The following is a 17,710-nucleotide window of genomic DNA, read 5'->3' on the forward strand; positions in this document are numbered from 1 at the left end:
AATAAAAACATTGTTTTTTTTTGTGATAAAAAGCCACAAAAATATAAACCACATACTGGGACAAAACAAAAATAATAATACACCCCAGCATCTCTACCAATTTCGTATTATTTTTTTTTTTGTATTTCCTACAATTTTATTGTAAATCTCTTTCATACACTTGTGAGGCATGCAAAAAAAAAAAACTTTTTTTTTAAATAAAAAAATAAAATAAAGAACGGAAATGCGCGTCAACTCCAGCATAATGGAAAGTGCATTAAAATACACATATAGTCAGTCAAACACTCGTATAAGAGTTGCGAAGGAAAAAAAAGCTCTTAGGAGGTTTACTGTGCAAGTTTTTGCGTATGTATGTTAGTGTTTTTACTTACATTCCCGTATAATCCTCTGGGTAGGGTATAATGAATCCCTCTGGACTTGGACGTGGTGTTTTACCCACCCAAAAGAATGCATCCGGTCCCGTACCATCATAAGCAAATGATTTGATAAATAATGTTGATTCATCCACGGCATAAATGGAACCCTTTTCAAATACAACACACATCATTAATAAATTAATATCTATAGAAATAGCTCTTAATCGTGGAAAAACTTACCTTTATGCCATGGGCAAAATTTGTAAACTGTCCGATGAAACGACCATAATAGGGCTCAGGTGGTGCACGCCCATAAGCTGGAATTATAAAAAAGATTAACATAAATAATTAGTTTAATTTAGAGCATATTTGTAAATTTGTTGTAAAGAAGATAATATTCAAATGGGGACAAATTCTCTCATTCGTAATAGAAATACATTTCGAGTTAAAACTCGCTCGCTAATGAGCACAATCATTATAAATTTCTATACATTTTATGCCCTCCACCTTCGTGAGAAGGGTATATATAAGTTTGTCATTCCGTTTGTAATTTCTACATTTTTCATTTCCGACCCTATAAAGTATATATATTCTGGATCCTTATAGATAGCTGTCTGTCTGCCTGTCTGTCTGTCCGTCTGTTAGTTTAAATCAATTTTCTGAAGACCCCAGATATCTTCGGGATCCAAATCTTCAATAATTCTGTCAGACATGCTTTCGAGAAGTTTGCTATTTAAAATCAGCAAAATACGTCCATAAATAACGGAGATATGAGCAAAAAACCGGGACAACCTCGATTTTTTACCTATTTTTGATCTATTTATGGATTACTAAGTCATTAATATAGACAATATGGATATCTAATGATAGATATTTCAAAGTCTATTGCAACGATGTGGATAAGGCAATAGTAAGTTGGACCTACAATTTGTCAAAATCGGGAAAAATATTTTTTGACCCGAATTTTTTTTTCATCAAAAATTTTATTCGTCATAAATTTTTAAAAAAAAAAAAAAAAATTTAAATTTTTTTAAAAAAATTTAAGAAAAACTTTTTTTAAAAAAAATTAAAAAACAATTTTGAAAAACAATTAAAAAAAAATTAAATATTGTTTACCTAAAGATATTTAAAAAAATTTATTTTAAAGTATAATTTGGTGAAGGGTATATAAGATTCGGCACAGCCGAATATAGCTCTCTTACTTGTTTATCTTATTATATTGGGATTTACAATAAATGGTGTATCTTTTGAACGCGGTTTATGTTTTTAATAAATTATAATGTAAACAAAAAAATGGAAATGTCGAATTTTGTTCCAACAAATCGTCATATGTGGGAATTTTATTTGAAAAATGTGCTGCTGAATAACACAGATTGTTCACTAATGTGTTCCATCGGTTTCAATGTGCGAGAGATGGTTTGTTCGGTTCAGAAGGTGATTTTGACACGGAAGACAAATATCACACAGGCCAGCCTAAAAAGTTTGAAGACCAAGAATTAAAAGTTTGGCCTCACTCGCATTATAGTCCAGACCGTGCTCCATTCGACTACTATTTATTTCGATCGGTGCGAACGGCTCCCTCTGGCTCGGAATCCATATGTAGCGCCAGAAAGATGGGAAAGGTCATAGCTAACAATGGCCAATACAAATGTTTCAAAATAAAAGCTGACAATTTCTAAAAATGACGCATTTTTAAGTCAATACGAAATAATTCCTTCGAACCTTTGATTACTATTAGCAATTTCTTAATTACAATTTTAAATTTTTGCAATTTTGACCCAAGTCTCGAAACTACAAATAAAATAAGCAACCTCTAAACCTTATACGATTTTGATCAAATGTTCAGCATTTGGCTTCTAAATAACAGAGAATAACACAGTGTAACACGAAGAAAAATAACCAAGTCATGCACTTTTTTTATGGTCCCCCAAAGATTTGGGGCCTCGGTGTCATTTTCGCAAAAAAGTGATAATTTTCTCAGGCACATATCTTGCAAACAGTTCGGAATTTTGATTTACTCTCTGAGGCAAAGTTGTAGCCCTTGTCATAAATAACAAAAATTGTGAACACATAAAATGATCTTAAAGATGAAAATCACAAAAAACTTTAAAAAATTAGATTTTTTTTTACCTTTTTTCCCCTATTCAGTTCCATAGGTAGCAAACGGTTCAAAATGCAAGGAAACAATTAACTACAAAAATGTACCTTAGATCTCAATTAACAACTTTCTACAACATATGAACTTTCTAGGAGTGATTTTTAACACCGTTTAGATCGGTCAATATAAGTTAGTAAGAAAAAAACTAAAGAAATTAATGTGCTGTTTTTCTATAGCCAACGAGTACTTTGAGTAGAAATTTAACATGTGTTTTGTTATTGTAACAAAAACAAAATACATTTAAAACGTCCACTCAAAGCGCTTACTCGCTATAGAAAAACAGCACATAGGTGTTTTGGGCCATAAACTAATGCATACTTTTAGGCAGCTTAAAAAAATTTATTTATAATTTTATTTCGAATTTTTTTAAGTTTTTTGCTTTTATATGTTCACAATTTTTTTTCTTTATGACAAGGGCTACAACTCTGCCTTAGAGAGTAAATCAAAATTCCGAACTGTTTGCAAGAGCTGAGCCTGAGAAAATTATCACTTTGAGCAAAACTGGGAGACACGGGTCTTTTATCACCTAGTGGTGTCTGTATGTATATGGTTATATTTCCATGACTCCAAAAATTACACACAGTGTAATTTTAAACCTTTGAAGCATAGAATAAACACATAGAACGGAAGGAGAGAGTAATATATATTGAAAAATTACTCTCTTTTCACACATACGGGTGATACAATAACAAAATACATGCAATACATTCTCATGAATTAGGTTTTTGACAAAAGACTTAGGTTTTTGGCTCTCAGTTACCAATCTAGTTATTGTCTATGCTTTGAAGTATTGAAAATCCAAACATTGCTAAATAAGGACCACCCTAGTGAGCATGTATGTACTTAATACATAAAATAAAAATCGAAATTTAAAAGTTTAAATTTGCAAAAGATGTAATGTATCCATTGGCTACACATCGATGACAGTCTGACTGACAACTGAACACAAATGAAATGAAATGAAAGATGAAAAGAATGAGGGGAAGAAAACTCAAGTATGACGATAATAATAATAATAATTTGCATTAAATCTACTAATGCGTCGTACATTAATCTGAATGTGGTGCGCTGGATCAATCTAGCACGTGCCTTTACGTGCTCCAGGATATTTATTTAGAAAAGTCCGTGATGCCAGAGAAATCTTATTGTTATTGTTGTTATAGTAACTAAAACAACAAGTGCTTGTACATTAACAACAACAGGAATATGTACATGCGTTTGCTGAATGACGGCTGAATGATAAAGACGAAATTGAAGTTCTTACATAATAATCGTATTCGTATCCATGAACAATTGCAAAAAGTAGTGAGTCGACTGTGTGTGAAGAGGAATTACGTAGGAATATGTACATAGCATGTATGTAGAAAAAAAGTTACAATTCATTTCAAAAGATTGCTAAAATTTAATACAGTTTTATTTTATCTCATCTTAATGATGAACTGTTGACAGACATGAAGATGGATAGAAATCTTTTTGGTTTTTGTTTGCAGACACTTACTGTTGTCGACTTAATTTATGCGAACTGAAAATGGAAGTTGTCAACATGTGGTTATTACAGATTTTTCATGTAAATAACCATTATCAATATAATAACCCTTTGTTCGATTTAAAAAATTAAGTACCTAAGATACAGAAATGACACACTGAACAATAAAGAATTATTGAAGCTACATCTGTCGAATTGGCTGTCATTTATTCAGTTTGTTGGTGGTCGCGTCAACAAACAAAATTTTCCATGAGATCCAAGATCGCCCAATGTAATCCGAAAAGATCACTGATTGGTGTGGATTATCAAATGGCGACATCATCGGTCCATATTTATTTGAGAACGACCTTGGTCAGACCATCAACGTCAACATAAATAAATGTCTGATACAACAACAAAATGAGTTAGGTTTTTTAACAATTATGTTTCTCTATGTTGCCCTATGCACTGAACAAACAAATTAAAATATTCCATATAAAATCTATTTATTATAAAAAAATCTAGATTTAGATTTGATCAAAGCCTTATTGAATCATTTTTTTACAAATCTAATAAATTTGTTCTACTGTCCCATTTTCTCATTATTAATTTATATATTGCAAATTAACAACAACAAAATATGTATTAAAAATACAATTTAAAAAAACGCACGTACTATAGATGAAAAGAGGAAAAAGGGTAGAATTCTTTGCAATTAATCGCATTAAAGTATTATGACATTTGTTAATAATCCAAAGTAATGACAATATAATCTAGAGGAAAACAAGGAAAGAAGAATAAAAAAAAGCGGCAGCAACAACAACCGACTGGTAACTATGGTTTTCTGTTATTATTTCCTACTCCTTTCCCTGATTTTTAACAAAAATGTTTCCAACGAAGGTGGTTTGCGCAGTGTTGGGCAAAAGTGTAATGACATCAGATACAAAATTGTCAATTAAATGAAATTTAATCAAAAGAGAAGAATAAATTAAAGATAGTTTAGTTTACATTTTTTACATCATAATTTTTTTTTAAAATTTATCAAAATCTTAGAAATTAATATTAATTGGACCTTGGGCCCAAAATGACACGCAAAAAAATGTTGACCAATTTTGACCTCAAGTACAACAAATTTGAGTTTCATGTTCGGTATTAATCGAAAACATTGTGTGCAATTTTTTGAGTCATGGAAATATAACCATATACGGACACCACTACGTGGTAAAAGACCAAAAAAAAGACCAGTGTCTTCCAGTTTTGCTCAAAGTCATGCACGTTTTTTATGGCACCCAAAGATTTGGGGCCTCGGTGTCATTTTTGCAAAAAAAATTATAATTTTCTCAGTCACATATCTTGCAAACAGTTTGGAATTTTGATTTACTCTCTGAGGCGAAGTTGTAGCCCTTGTCATAAAGAACAAAAATTGTGAACATATAAAATCAAAAAAAAAAACTTAATTTTCAAGATCAAAATCGCAAAAAAATTTGAAGCTGCCAAAAGTATGCTTCAGTTTACCTAAACGGTGTTAAGAATCATTCCTAGGAAGTTCATATGTTTTAGAAAGTTGTTTATTGAGATCTTAGGTACATTTTTGTAGTTTCCTTGAATTTTGAACGGTTTGCTACTTATGCACCTGAACAGGGGATCTTGAAGATGAAGTTTTTTTTTGATTTTATATCGTCCCCTTAATAAAACAATAGTGTATAATTTTTTTGCCATTTCGAAATAATTGAGTTTACAATTTTTGTGTTAGTAGACATCTAGAACAAAAGTAATAATTCAATTGATCTTTTGAAGCACTTTTTGGAAATAGAATTTCACCAAATTTTGACCACATATAGAATGGTCGATATGTTCACAATTTTTGTTCTTTATGACAAGTGATACAACTTTGCCTCAGATAGTAAATAAAAATTCCGAACTGTTTGCAAGATATGAGCCTGAGAAAATGATCACTTTTTTCCAAAAATGACACCGAGACCCCAAATCTTTGGGGGTCCATAAAAAATGTTCATGACTTTGGACAAAACTGGGAGACACGGGTTTTTTTAGTCTATTATTACGTAGTGGTGTCCGTATATGGTTATTTTTTTCGTGTTGCATTGTGTAGAGTAAGTTCGGGTAAAGTGGTATACCTATTTTTTATTTGACTATAATTTTTAAAATCTTAATTCGATTGAAATAGTTCTCAGCTAGTGTTCTACTACAAGTGTTAGGTTTACATCCATGAAAGTAAAAAAGTCTTTTAAGTTCAAGTTTTAGAGAAATTTGGGAACAAGCCATTGGCGGGTAATGTGGTAACCGATGCATAGTAATTTAATTTGTAAATAAGTTGCGTTTTATTTAAATCATCTTCAATGGATTCGGTTAAAGTTGGCGGCTGACCAAGCTTACCAGAAGCTCCTCAATACATTCTTCGCTTCGTAGGAGACATTGAATGACTGATGCGAAAAAAATTTCCATTTATTGTTTCTAATAGCTCAGATAGCGTTCTTCAAATCTTCCGCTGCCCATTTTCATACTTCACATTTCTTTTGCATATTATTTGCTATATGTGGCCGACCACGTGGTTTACTGAAATTATTATAAAATTAAACATATACACTAATGCTATATTGTTACATATGTTCGTCAATAGCAAAATATTCCCATTTGACTTTAAAATTAACCCAGATATACCGTTTGCTTGAGCTTAATCATTTTAAAAGTACTTTTGTATTATTTTGGAAGCAAATGAGAAATAAAAAACAATGCAATTATAAATTCCAAAAAAATGTAGTATTTATTCACTTGTAAATGTGCAAAATTTTACTTCCCGTACAAACGAGATATGTCCATAATGACTGAATATGGGCATTATGAAAATATCACAAGTTAAAAATTCAATAACTCAAAAATAGTCCCCATGAGGTTTTGGGGACTACTAAATATTTGAATAAAAACAAGTAAGAGTGCTATATTCGGATGTGCCGAATCTTATATACCCTTCACCAAATTATACTTCAAAATTTTAAATATTTTAAGGAAACCAAAATTTAATTTTTTTTCCAGTTGTTTTTTTAATTTTTTGGAAAAAAAATTTTTTCGATTGCTATTTTAAATTTTTAAAATTTTTTTTTTTAAATTTTCAATTTTTTTTTTTTAATTTAAAAATTTTTTTTTTTGTTTTTTCAATTTTTTTTTTGTGAAAAAAAAAAATCGTGTTAAAATTTTTTTTTCCGATTTTGACCCATTGTAGGTCCAACTTACTATGGTCTTATATACGTCGTTGCAAATGTCTTTGAAATATCTATCATTAGATATCCATATTGTCTATATTAATGTCTTAGTAATCCAGAAATATGTAGGTCAAAAATCGAGGTTGTCTTGGTTTTTTCCTCATATCTCAGCCATTTGTGGACCGATTTTGCTGATTTTAAATAGCATGTCTGACAGAATTATTGAAGATTTGGATCCAGAAGATATCTGTGGTCTTCAGAAAATTGATTTCAACAGACAGACGGACATGGCTTAATCGACTCCGCTATCTATAAGGATCCAGAATATATATACTTTATAGGGTCGGAAATGAAAAATGTAGAAATTACAAACTTATATATACCCTTCTCACGAAGGTGAAGGGTATAAAAATGGTATTTTGATATAACTTGGCGTATCCTGTAAATAAGAAATACAGTCGGCATATCTGGTGCAGTCGGCATATCTGGGTTAAATTAATAATGTTTAAAACACGTGATTTTAGAAAAAAAAATTATTTTTAACAGGTCAGAAAATAAGTCTACTATCATAAAAATTCACACAAATTTTTTTTAAATTTAATCTATTTAGTTCGAATTAATCGAAAATTTTTACAGAATTTATACAAAAGTTATAGCTATATTGCAAAACAAACACTAACACTTCGATTTAACTTGAATATTGCAAATTATTTTTTAATCGTAGTAGTTATGGTCTTGTTTATTATTACAATTTTCTTTGTTGATTTTGATAAATTCCAATTTATTTATGTGGAAATTTATGTTGTTCTATTTAAAGTTAAATTTTTGCAATTTTATGAAAAGAAAATTCGAGTTTAAGCTAATAAATCAAAATAAAATAAAAAATTAAATAAAATTTTGTGACTTTCTCGGAAATTGTACCTAAACATATCCAATATTTATACAACGATTAAGTATTTGATAGCTACATTTAGGAGTATGATTATGGAAAACCAGTAAAGTTTCCATATCCCTCATACCCTCTTGGGTATTTAACAAGCTTAACAAGCACACAACAACAATAACAACAACAGCAAAATCAAACGCAAAAGCAACAACCCTTTTTACGCATCCAACACAACTAACTCATCACATAATGAGAACGAAGGACCAAAAGTGGGGGGGGGAAGGAGAAAATAGGCAGGCAGTTGGGTTGACAGTGGGTAAATAGATAAATGTTAAGTCTTTATCCCAACCGAATCAAATGAAACTACATATTAAACTGTATTAACAAATACACCCAGCAAAAGCATCGAGTGTATTACTTTTATCATCTCTCTTCACCCCACCCCCCAATAAAATCGTAGTACTTTTAATAAAGTAAATGGTTGAATATTGAGGGTGGTTTGATTTAAACACAATAATACCGGAACGAAATTAAAGTGGAGTTGTTAACAGAACTGAATGAATATTGGAATGTTCTGTGTGTGTATGAGTGTTTTTTCTCACACAGATATACTCACACACACATGTTATGAATTCCCAGCAGTTAAGCAAGTAGTCAATGTATCCCTTGGCTGACTGCATGAGCTCTTTGTAGTGCAGAGAGAAGACAATTGATTACTTTATGCATCCCAAGTAATATAGCGCGAAGACAATTGTCACCTAAATGTCTCTAAGTAATCTAGAGTGTAGTCACTTTAAACGTTTTCTGAGTAATTCGTAAAACCGGTTTTATACAAATTATTTTGATATAATTCTCATACATAGCATACATCCCATGTAACAAAGCATGAAGTCAATAGTCACTTTAGTGTCTCTTAGTAACCTATAGTGAAGTCACTTTAAACGATTATTTTGTACTGCACTTTTGAAAGCAATCCATTGGAGAGTTGTCGGAGGAAGGTTTATTAGACTGTCTATGATATGTCGTTTTAGCTGAAAATTTGAGGTCAATTAGCATCCGTGCAAAAAGGGTCACTAGTCACGTAGCTATTAAAGTAACTAGTTCCCACCCTTAATGATGGGTAAAATCACTAGTTCGGGACAGTTTCCTAGAACTGCTGGGATATGCATAAATTTCTCATGTTTTATACAAATATTTATTTAAATGTATAGAATTTGTTTGCATTTTCAAGTATCTCTATTTAAGTATACGCGTCTATTGGTATTATTGCGTTTTTATATCCACTGAAATTTGTTTTTATTGTATTGTGTGTTTGTTTTATTTGTTGTTATTGTTCCTTTTCGAGTAATATGTATAAAGAGTCAGAATATGTGGAGATTTTAAATGCATATTATAGACATACATAGATATAATCCTTTAATTACGAGTATAAATTGAAATGTATCATGATGTATTCGGAATTATATAAATTGCTGCACAAAAGTATGTCCACATCAGAGTATTGATATCAAAAAGTCTTTAAATCGGCTTAAATGCAACTGAATTCATTAATAATTAGTATTAGTCAAAATAGTTTGTACCAGTACCTCGTTTATATATATTATGTCAAGAACTTTTCATTGGAATTATTATTTATAAACTTCTTGTTAAATAGAGGACGAGTAAGAGTACATTTAATGTATTCAGTTTGAACATTATCTACAATAAATCATCCTGTTAAAAACTGAATGCCTATTAGAATTATTTGTTCATATTTGTTATACGAGTGCGGCTCAATAAGTCCATGACTCTCCTTTAAGATCTATGCTTAAATTTTTGTATCCCTTCCAAAAAATAAAATTTGTTAAGGTCATCAAAATGGGTATTTTTTGTGAGATGATTTCTTCGTTGAAGTCAAATCTCTTTCCTCCTAGACATTTCTTCAGAATTCACTGGGCTAAATCCTTAGAATAGAGAGCGTGGAAGAGAGAGCTTTTCGTAACATAATTCATTGATTTTTGCCATGAAAACTGCAGATATGTGCACCCGATTGTGAGCAAACGCAGAAGTTTCTCATACCCAAGTGATGATTCAAGATTGAAATCACTGAGCCACAATCTCTAGCATTTTCAGTCTTCGACCAGCCATCACCACATCTCCACAACTGGACGTACAGAAAATTAGGCATATTTCGTGCTTCTACGGCCACAACGAAATTCAGTAAACCACTTTTTACCACTTAAATTGATGGTGCAGAGTTCCCAAAGCATTTGTCAAGCTTATTCTTGGTGTGAGTGAAAAAATAATGATTAATGAGCACACGAAATTCACTTTTTTTAATTTACTCCTCAAGTCACGCAGTTTTCTGTTATCAATGGCTGTCAAACATAAACGAAATGACGCAGCTTGTTCAAATTTTGTCAGTTGTTGTTTGTAGTGATTGCTGAGTTGACAGCCCTTGGCCGAGTGAACTCGGGTCATTCCGGAGCGTAAAACCGTCTGTCATGGGAATGACAGATGCCTGTTGCCAGAAGCAGTATTGCACTTTCAGTTAACAGGCGGGAAATTCAAAAAGACCCGAACTTATTGACCGACCTCGTACATTTAGTACTTAAATGTAAAATCGTAATCACAATTAATAGACTCTTAAGATCAAGCCAACTAATTTGTCTTACAAGAAACCACATTGTCAAATAATTTTGATTAAACTTAAGTCTGTGAAGAATCTGGTGTCGAAATATGAGCAGTGTAAACTCAGTAGGGTTATTAAAAGGATTTTTAGGTTTACATGGCTCTATTAAACTACAAATCCGTTCGGGATTGGGAACGGCACCGATCTCAAGACTGGCTTAAAGGGGCACACCTAAATGGAGTGTTTCATTATATTGGTCATTAGCTATCTGCACAGGAAATAGGATTCCATGATCTATAAAACTGTAGCCTATTCGGATAATGTAAAGATGACAGTTTCTGGCATACTCTTCAACATGATATCACAGAGACGCCACTCATAACGCTGAGTCAATGGAGCATCGTCAGCGGATTGAGTGTAAATCCGAGCAAAACTGGACTTTGTATATAATATTATTATCGTGCAGACCATATTCAAAATTGAACTGACTCTTTCGGTTATTGTCCTTGATAATAAACTGTTCTAAAAGCAAAGACATTGAAGGCCATATTCTCAATGTATGTTTTTAGGAAAGCCATAGGCATGAAATGGGGAATCAAACCCACAAATGTGTACTGGCTATTTGATGCGGTCACCAGACCGATATTATTCTATGGGGTCAAACTCTGTACAAGACTGTATTTTGTATACAATTATTAAGAAGAATGGCAATTCTGATAACAGGAGCCCTATGTACCACTCCGACGAATCCCGGTGGATTTAATGGCCAGGAAACTAGCATTGAATAAGGAGTTTAGGTGTAAAGCAACCCCGTCGTACATGGTTCGTGCGATCATATAATTGGGATTATATAAACTCTTCCGGATCACATTGACTATTGCTTTCCAAGGGTCCTAATATCAAGAAACTTCGGTTTCTCAATCTCGGATGACGGGATTAGCAGATGGACATGGTAGCGGCAATCGCTGGGAGTTGTAAATTAAGAACTCATGCTTCAAAACTTGGTATAACTTACAACGACGTTTGCAGAATTTATCAAAAACACAAAGAGGATGTTCAATGTCCAACACGTGGATATCTAGTACTAGGTTTCTGAGCTATCGTTTCTTCAGCAGTCTTTCTGAATTATCTGATAAAGGTTTGGACTGTATAATCATCCTTCCGTCCATAGTCTATGTTCTAAAATTTAATTTTCCCATTTTCTTTATCTCTCCTTTTGGAGGTAACACAAAGAGACCAATAGAATGAACCCAAGTGAGCTGTACCCATGGTCAAATAACTGTTAAACTAAACTAATGAATATTGTTGAATCGAATTGCATAGTAACACCCCTAGTTTTGCTTTCTTAATTATCCACTTGTTCCTTAAAATATTCATTTTAATTTATTGATCATTTCTCTTATTAAGAAAAAGTTAAAATTTTGTTATCAAAAACATAATAAAATAAAACTTCCATAACAACTTCATTTACTGCCTTTTTGGATAATTAAATTCGTTATAATCTCACAGTAATTTATATTATCATTTCCATCTCCATCTCCATTAACAACGGTGACAATGGTTCGACTACTGACTCGCACACTAACACATAATAAAAGGAAACTGATTAAGTCCTCGTTGTCGTCGTCATTGTCAATGATATTAAAAAGTTCATTACTTCCTTCTAAGCATCGAGCAAACAATACTTGGAAGAAAAAACACACAAACCACCTGGAACATGTATCTTCCCTTTATACACGTTTTTGCTCAACAACGATAGATAGGAAGACAACAACAACAATCTACTTAAACTTAAAGCATTAAAGGGAAAATCATCATATTATAAATACAGTTTAGTTACATATATTTATTATATTCTACACAAAAAGTACTTTTCCTCCCCCTTAACAAACCCATGAAAGCAAAAATCCTCATTCATGCTCAACTATTACAGAGAGTCAATGTCGTTAAGGGTAAAAGGAAAGAAAGAAAAAGGAAGTCACAGGAACTCACTCACACATCTAAAGAGATGAGGAGGAAGAAGAAGAGACAACTTAAATCGAATAAAAATTTAGCTGACTCAATCAAAATCAAAAAGCGTTAATGCCAACAACGTTTATGAATTTAACTTTAACCGACCGTTTAAAGAGATTGGAAAACGAAAACAACAGCCAAAATAATATAAGAGTAAGTTTATGGGACAGTGTAACAGTTAATAATTTATACAAAATTATATTGATTTTAATGTTTGATTGCAGCATTTGTAGGTTGCCTAGGTTTTAACATTTCCCTTTATTGTTGGGAGTATAGCCTAGTACTCTGTTCATATTTGCGAAAAATTATGGTTTTTTCATGCGAAAAATTTTATATGCTGTTTGACAGTTTTAATTTCGTGAGAAAGAAGTGCTGCATATGTTATTTCGTGTGGACAAATAAGGTTGCCAGATGTATTTCACATGTTTTCCACAATAAAAACAGAGTACTGCTTTTGCGAAATTATTTCGCATATATTTCATTCCAAATATTTTATATGTAGTTTGACAGCATTTCGCACGGAATTTTGAACAGAGTACCTAGCTTATAACTTAAAAGTGTGGAATTTACAATAGATGGCTTATCTTTTGAACGCGGTTTTTGTTTTTTAAAAACTTACATGTCATTTATTCTCATATTATAGTTTAAACCATAGGGTAACATAGAGACGAGACATAATTGTCAAAAACCTAAGTCTGTTGTCAAAAACCTATCTCTGGCAACAACAAAATACATGCTAGTATTGTGTTGTTGTATCCGACATATGATTTGTTGTATTTTTGTTTGACAAATCGGAGTGTCTCGTCTCTATGTATAATTCTCTATGGTTTAAACAATAATATGAGAATGAAATCAAACAAATTTTTGATTTCATAATTTCGAATTTTGTACCAACGAATAGTCATATGCGGAAAGTTTTGCTTTACTTCTATAATTTGGAAAAACGTGCAGCTGAATCACACCGATTACTCACCAAAGCTTATGCTTAATGTGTTCCATCGGTTTCAACGTGCGAGAGATGTTTTGTGAAGTGGTGAAGACAAATATCGACCAGGCCAGCCATAACAAGTTTGAAGACCAAGAATTTTAGTCATTACATACTCCATGAAGATTGTTGTCAAACTCAACAATAGCTTGCAAAATCATTGGGAGCTACACAAGCAGCAATTTCAAAACGTTTTCGAGCAGCAGGATTCATCAAAAAGAAGGGACACATGATTTTGCATGTCCGAAATGATAAAGCGATTACCCAAATCGTCACCAAAGCTAAAGTCGCAAAGCTGGTGCTCTGCATTTGGTGGGACCAAAATGGTGCTATCTACTATGAGCTGCTGAAATCTGATCAGACCATCACAGGGAACCTGTACCGAACACAACTGATTCGTTTAAAGCAATAATTGGCCGAAAAACGCCCTGAATATGCGGCCAGACAAGTAACAGTAATATTCCATCATACGCTCGACTATATGTTGCAATACCTGTTAAAAAGTATTTAGAATGAAGTGGTTGGGTAGTTCTGCCTCACCCGCTTTACAGACCAGATCGTGCCCCGTTCCACTACTACTTGTTTCGATCGCTGCAGAACGCTCTGGGATACTCCTCACTTCAGAACAGAGAATCTGAAATTGGCTTGATTCGTTCTTGACTTCAAAAGAATAGAATTCAAAAGAAGTACAATACAATATTGTTACGTTTTAACCTTTTTAAAACGTTGGTTTATTTCCTTTAAATAAATCGGATACCTTTGATTGCAAATAAAAGCCGTTTAGTAGTTTGAAAATTGTAACAACTCTTTATTTACTTAAAATGTGCAACAACAGAATTAAATAGTCACTCAGTGTTTTTTATACACGTTTATAAATTCGCAGAAATACAGACACCCTTTATAATGTACACGAATTCACTTGAAAAATACAGCACACTTTAAGGCACTCAGTTGATATTTATTCGAATAAATAAACTAACTCACGACTGCAACCTCTGCCAATATTTATAACACTGTCATCTGCACTCTAGATTGTTCTTTAACTGCCAAAGCTCGTATATAGTAGAGCTTTCGAATACACACGCCATCTCTGGTGAACTTTCTACAGTGTTCTTTAACTGTCAAAGCTCGTATATTCGAATTCGAAGCAAACATTCAGCGTTGCCATACCTAAGATCAATGATCAACTCAAAGCTTTTATTCAATGTTAATAATGCCCACAAATGTGTTACAGTTTGAGAGGCACTGCTGTTTGAAAACATTATGCAACTTAAAATCGTTATATTTGAATTCAAGTACAATTTCGTAACAATATGTTGCCAGAAAGATGGAAAAATGTCATAGCTAACAATGGCCAAAACTTTCTATAAATTTATACTGTACAAATCAAGGCGTATTTAACAAGGTGACAGCAGTGGCGAATTGAAATAAATACAGGCGAATTCATTTATTTTTTATATATGGAGTTTGACATAATGGCGTTCCGGCGAATATTTTTTATATATGCAGTTTGACATTATCGCGTGCTAGTTCTGTAATCAGCTGTTCTCGTGAGGTCACCTTATTAGATTCGCCTTGGTACAAATGTTTCAAAATGAAAGCTAAAAAGTTGATAAAGATCACTGCAAAGTTTGCTAGCAGTAACGGTAGCCAACCTTGTTTTGAAAAAATATTAAAAAAATAAAAATAAAATTTTATGCACGCAAAGACAAAATATGGTTGTGGTGACCATAATTGATCAGGTTCATATTATGATTGGATTTTATGGCTGCTGTTAAATAATATTACTGTTCGTATATGACCATATTATTACTAATGTGTAGCATCATGCATTAAACACATTGAAGGCAGCAGGCTACCAACTGCAATCTGTCAAAAATAAAATACACACGTTTATATGAAGACGATTATTTGTTAGTGCTTATTAATTAGTGCTTAAAAAATATATATATTTTTACTTAATTAAGAGATGTTTCTGATAACGATATTGATATCAATTAATAACAGGTAAATAATTAATTTAACCATATTTTTACTCGAAATAATTGTTTAAATCTTAATTACTTTGGAATTAGTTTTTATTAAAGAAAAACAACAAAAAATTAAAGTGACACCACTGAATTATAAATCAGCGGTTTACTTTGTAGCTGCCGTCTTTGAAAAAAATTCAGTAGCTGCCACACGACTGCAACTGCAGCCAGCGGCATTTGTGTTCGTGTAGTCATGTAGCCTGCTGTCTTCAATGTTTTTAATGCATCATAAAATATCATAATATGATCCTTCTTAACCATAATTTAATCCCTTCTTATAATTATTTGTTTATTATACCCTTCATGAGTGGCAAGGGTATATATTAGTTTTCATGCCCGTCTGAATGTTCGGTTCAGTTGCAATTTAAAATCGGACAAATCGGCCATCAAATGGCTGAGATATAAGGAAAAACCAGGACAATCTCGGTTTTTGACCTATTTTTTCTATATCTGGATTTTATTAAGTCATTAATATGGATATCTAGTGATAGATATTTCAAAGACCTTTGCAACGAAGTATGTCGGACCTACAATGGGTCAAAATCGGGAAAAATATTTTTTAATTCGATTTTTTTTTTCAACAAAAAATTTCATTAATAATTTTTTTTTAAAACAATTTTGAACAATTTTTGTAAATCTTTTTTAATAATAAATTAAAAAAAAAATATTTTTTAAAAATTCAAAAAAAATTTTGAAAATTTTTCTTTTCATTATTTACCTAAAAATATTTAAAAGTTTTATTTTAAAGTATAATTTGAAGAAGGCTATATAAGATTCTGCACAGCCGAATATAGCTCTCTTACTTGTTGGTATCAAAAGATTGGCACGAACATAATATGATTCCACCTCAACCAAAATCAGCCCAATTATGAATAAAATTTCCCCGGTAGTTTTTTCCCATTTTTATACCCTTCACCTTCGTGAGAAGGGTATATATAAGTTTGTAATTTCTACATTTTTCATTTCCGACCCTATAAAGTATATATATTCTGGATCCTTATAGATAGCGGTGTCGATTAAGCCATGTCCGTCTGTCCGTCTGTCTGTCTGTTGAAATCAATTTTCTGAAGACCCCATATATCTTCGGGATCCAAATCATCAATAATTCTGTCTGACATGCTTTCGAGAAGTTTGCAATTTAAAATCAGCAAAATCGGTCCATAAATAACGGAGATATGAGCAAAAAACCGGGACAACCTCGATTTTTGACCTATTTTTTATCTATATCTGGATTACTAAGTCATTAATATAGACAATATGGATATCTAATGATAGATATTTCAAAGTCAATGGGTCAAAATCGGGAAAAATATTTTTTAACCCGAATTTTTTTTCATCAAAAAATTTTATTTGTCATAAATTTTTTTCCAAAAAACAAAAATTTAAAAACTAAAAAAAAAAATGTGGAAAAAACTTTTTTAAAAAAAAAATAAAAAACAATTTAAAAAACAATTAAAAAAAAATAAATTTTGTTTACCTAAAAATATTTAAAAAAAATTATTTTAAAGTATAATTTGGTGAAGATTCGGCACAGCCGAATATATCTCTCTTAATTGTTCCTATTCAAATTCAATGGGAATAAACTCCAGGGGAATTTTTTATTCATAATTTGTTGTAGAGCAATCAAATTATGTCTGAGCCCAACCAGCTTAATCAATTTCTAAACCTATTAAATGACATAACCATGTTATGGTTGTAGCCACATGAGTATTTGTAATGATTATAAATATAGCAACCAAACAAACTCCGAGGAACAAATCACGAGACTAGTTGTGATTCAGTTTCATCCCTAAATTGATATTAGTTTTTTTGTAATTTTTTAGACCAAAAAACAAAACATTATTGTCTGCAAATAAAGAACAAACGAAAGCAAGTGATTACTTTACAAATTTCCTATATTATTGCTAAATAATACAGTGATAAGATCCATATTCCCTTTTTAATCAGTGTTCACGTGTAACTCATCATCATTATTATTAACCGCTCTA

The 17,710-nt window shown here is 31.8% G+C and overlaps 1 protein-coding gene across 2 annotated transcripts in view; it reads right to left on the reverse strand.

The window, feature by feature from the left end:
* Positions 1-17,710, reverse strand: part of LOC135948683 (protein Skeletor, isoforms B/C) — a 92,259-nt gene that overhangs the window by 44,211 nt on the left and 30,338 nt on the right. For both annotated transcript variants that reach the window (XM_065498082.1, XM_065498083.1), the window contains exons 2-3: positions 597-673; positions 372-523 (exon numbers count right to left, since the gene is read on the reverse strand). In XM_065498082.1, the coding sequence (XP_065354154.1) occupies positions 372-523; positions 597-673 (229 nt within the window). The remainder of the gene's footprint in view (positions 1-371; positions 524-596; positions 674-17,710) is intronic.

The sequence above is a fragment of the Calliphora vicina genome, chromosome 1 (assembly GCF_958450345.1).
Source record: "Calliphora vicina chromosome 1, idCalVici1.1, whole genome shotgun sequence".
NCBI lineage: Eukaryota > Metazoa > Arthropoda > Insecta > Diptera > Calliphoridae > Calliphora > Calliphora vicina.